The 1,624-nt window shown below is 48.8% G+C and overlaps 1 protein-coding gene across 1 annotated transcript in view; it reads right to left on the reverse strand.

Annotated features, from left to right (window-relative positions):
- The window catches only part of CSUI_002031 (uncharacterized protein), a 10,407-nt gene that overhangs the window by 606 nt on the left and 8,177 nt on the right, over nucleotides 1-1,624 (reverse strand). Inside the window, exon 5 of the mRNA XM_068062233.1 lies at nucleotides 1-766. This exon is cut by the window's left edge and continues 606 nt beyond it. Within this exon, the coding sequence (XP_067925787.1) occupies nucleotides 1-766 (766 nt within the window). The remainder of the gene's footprint in view (nucleotides 767-1,624) is intronic.

Raw genomic sequence — 1,624 nt, forward strand, 5'->3', positions numbered from 1 at the left:
CCCCGTCCCGCAGTGGTCGTTGCCGCTGAAGCAGTAGCCTGTAAGGTACTTCCACTACGACTTGTTCCTGCACTACTACCTCTCCCTTCGATATCATCTGTTGACGGAGGTGGAGAAGAAGCAAAGGGATCCCTCAACCCCTGCGGCAAAGGAGCCGGGGGGAGTCTTGCAGAGCCTCCCCCTACTGCGCTATTACTACCACTACTGCTAGTGCCTGTTGCTCTGGGAGTTGAATTGCTATGAAGATGATGTGAGGAGGAGATCGCTGGAGCTAGGGGAGCAGACGTGGCTGGGGCTTTTGCATCTCCAGGAGTCGGAAGAAAGTATCCGCCTGAGGGGGGGGGGGCACTCGATAGGTGCGGAGACGGCAATGAAGAAGAAGAAGATAAGACTGCAGAGGAAGGGATATGAGAAGAAATGCCTGGCATCCCCCCCCCAACTCCATACGGAGAAGCACCTAAAGGTGCAGGAGAGACACCATTAGGAGTGTTTTGATGAGAAGAAGAAGAAGGATGGTGAGAGGGGGGGGGATGAGGAGAAGAACCAACAGGGGGATGATGTGAAGATGAGGGAGGCATGACAGAAGAAGAGGATGGATCTGGGGACGCCGTCATATCATTGCCTACTAATAGAGGTTGTCCCGGAGAGATGAGATGAGGGGACTGCTGAGATAAATGTGGGACATCCCCATTCAAGGGAGGTGGCGAAGAAGCAGATCCAATCGATTCATTGAAGAGAGCAGGAGATGTCGGAGGGCCAAAGAGGCCTATCAACACACATATCATATCACACGGTTCTCTTGTGTTTCCGAATCTATCGCCCAGCATGGACGGTCCTACACTAGACCCGCACACCCTCTACGCTATCCAAGTGGAATGTCTACAAGAAATTCTCTTATCTATCAACTAACCGTAAAGAAAGAAGAGCAAATCATCACATAAAGAAGAAATGCCTAGTTCATTCACTTCAGTCCTTCTCACGTTCCTTGAAGACCTGACTGCCGTCCCTCTCACAACGGAGGGGCTACCACCTATCTATATCATCTCTCTCGATACATCACATGCGGTAGGACGCATTACAAAGGGTCTTGGAGAGACAAAGCCACACCAATGTGCATCTGCATGTATGAATATGTATATCTATCCATATCTATCTACATGAATATGGAAGATGTATGTATCTGGGGATGTGGTGGGACTCGATAAGAGAAGGTCATTCAGACTGCGATGCCGGAGAGATCTGCAGACACAAGACCGTCCGCGTCAGGAGAATCCGGGAGTGCGGGAGAGACTGCATGAGAAATGAATGAAGACGCTTTCGGTTCAAGGAAGAGTGTGTTGAATCTCCCCACACAGGAAAACTTCTGCAAGATCTGCCGAGAAGAAGAATAAGAAGAAAAGAGCAGGATATCGAGAACTCTATCTTCGGCTCTAGGCTAGTGTATATAGACATATATATGTATGTACACACGGATGATAAGACACTATGTCTAGACATACAAATCACCGCTTATAGAGTCCAAACTGCAAGGAACAACAAGCCTCTTCTCCACCCAACTAAACTCAACAGAAAGAGCAAACGAACAAGCAGGCGTCAATGATAGGAACAGATAGATAGATAGATA

This window comes from Cystoisospora suis (genome assembly GCF_002600585.1).
Source record: "Cystoisospora suis strain Wien I chromosome Unknown contig_844, whole genome shotgun sequence".
Taxonomy (NCBI): Eukaryota; Apicomplexa; class Conoidasida; order Eucoccidiorida; family Sarcocystidae; genus Cystoisospora; species Cystoisospora suis.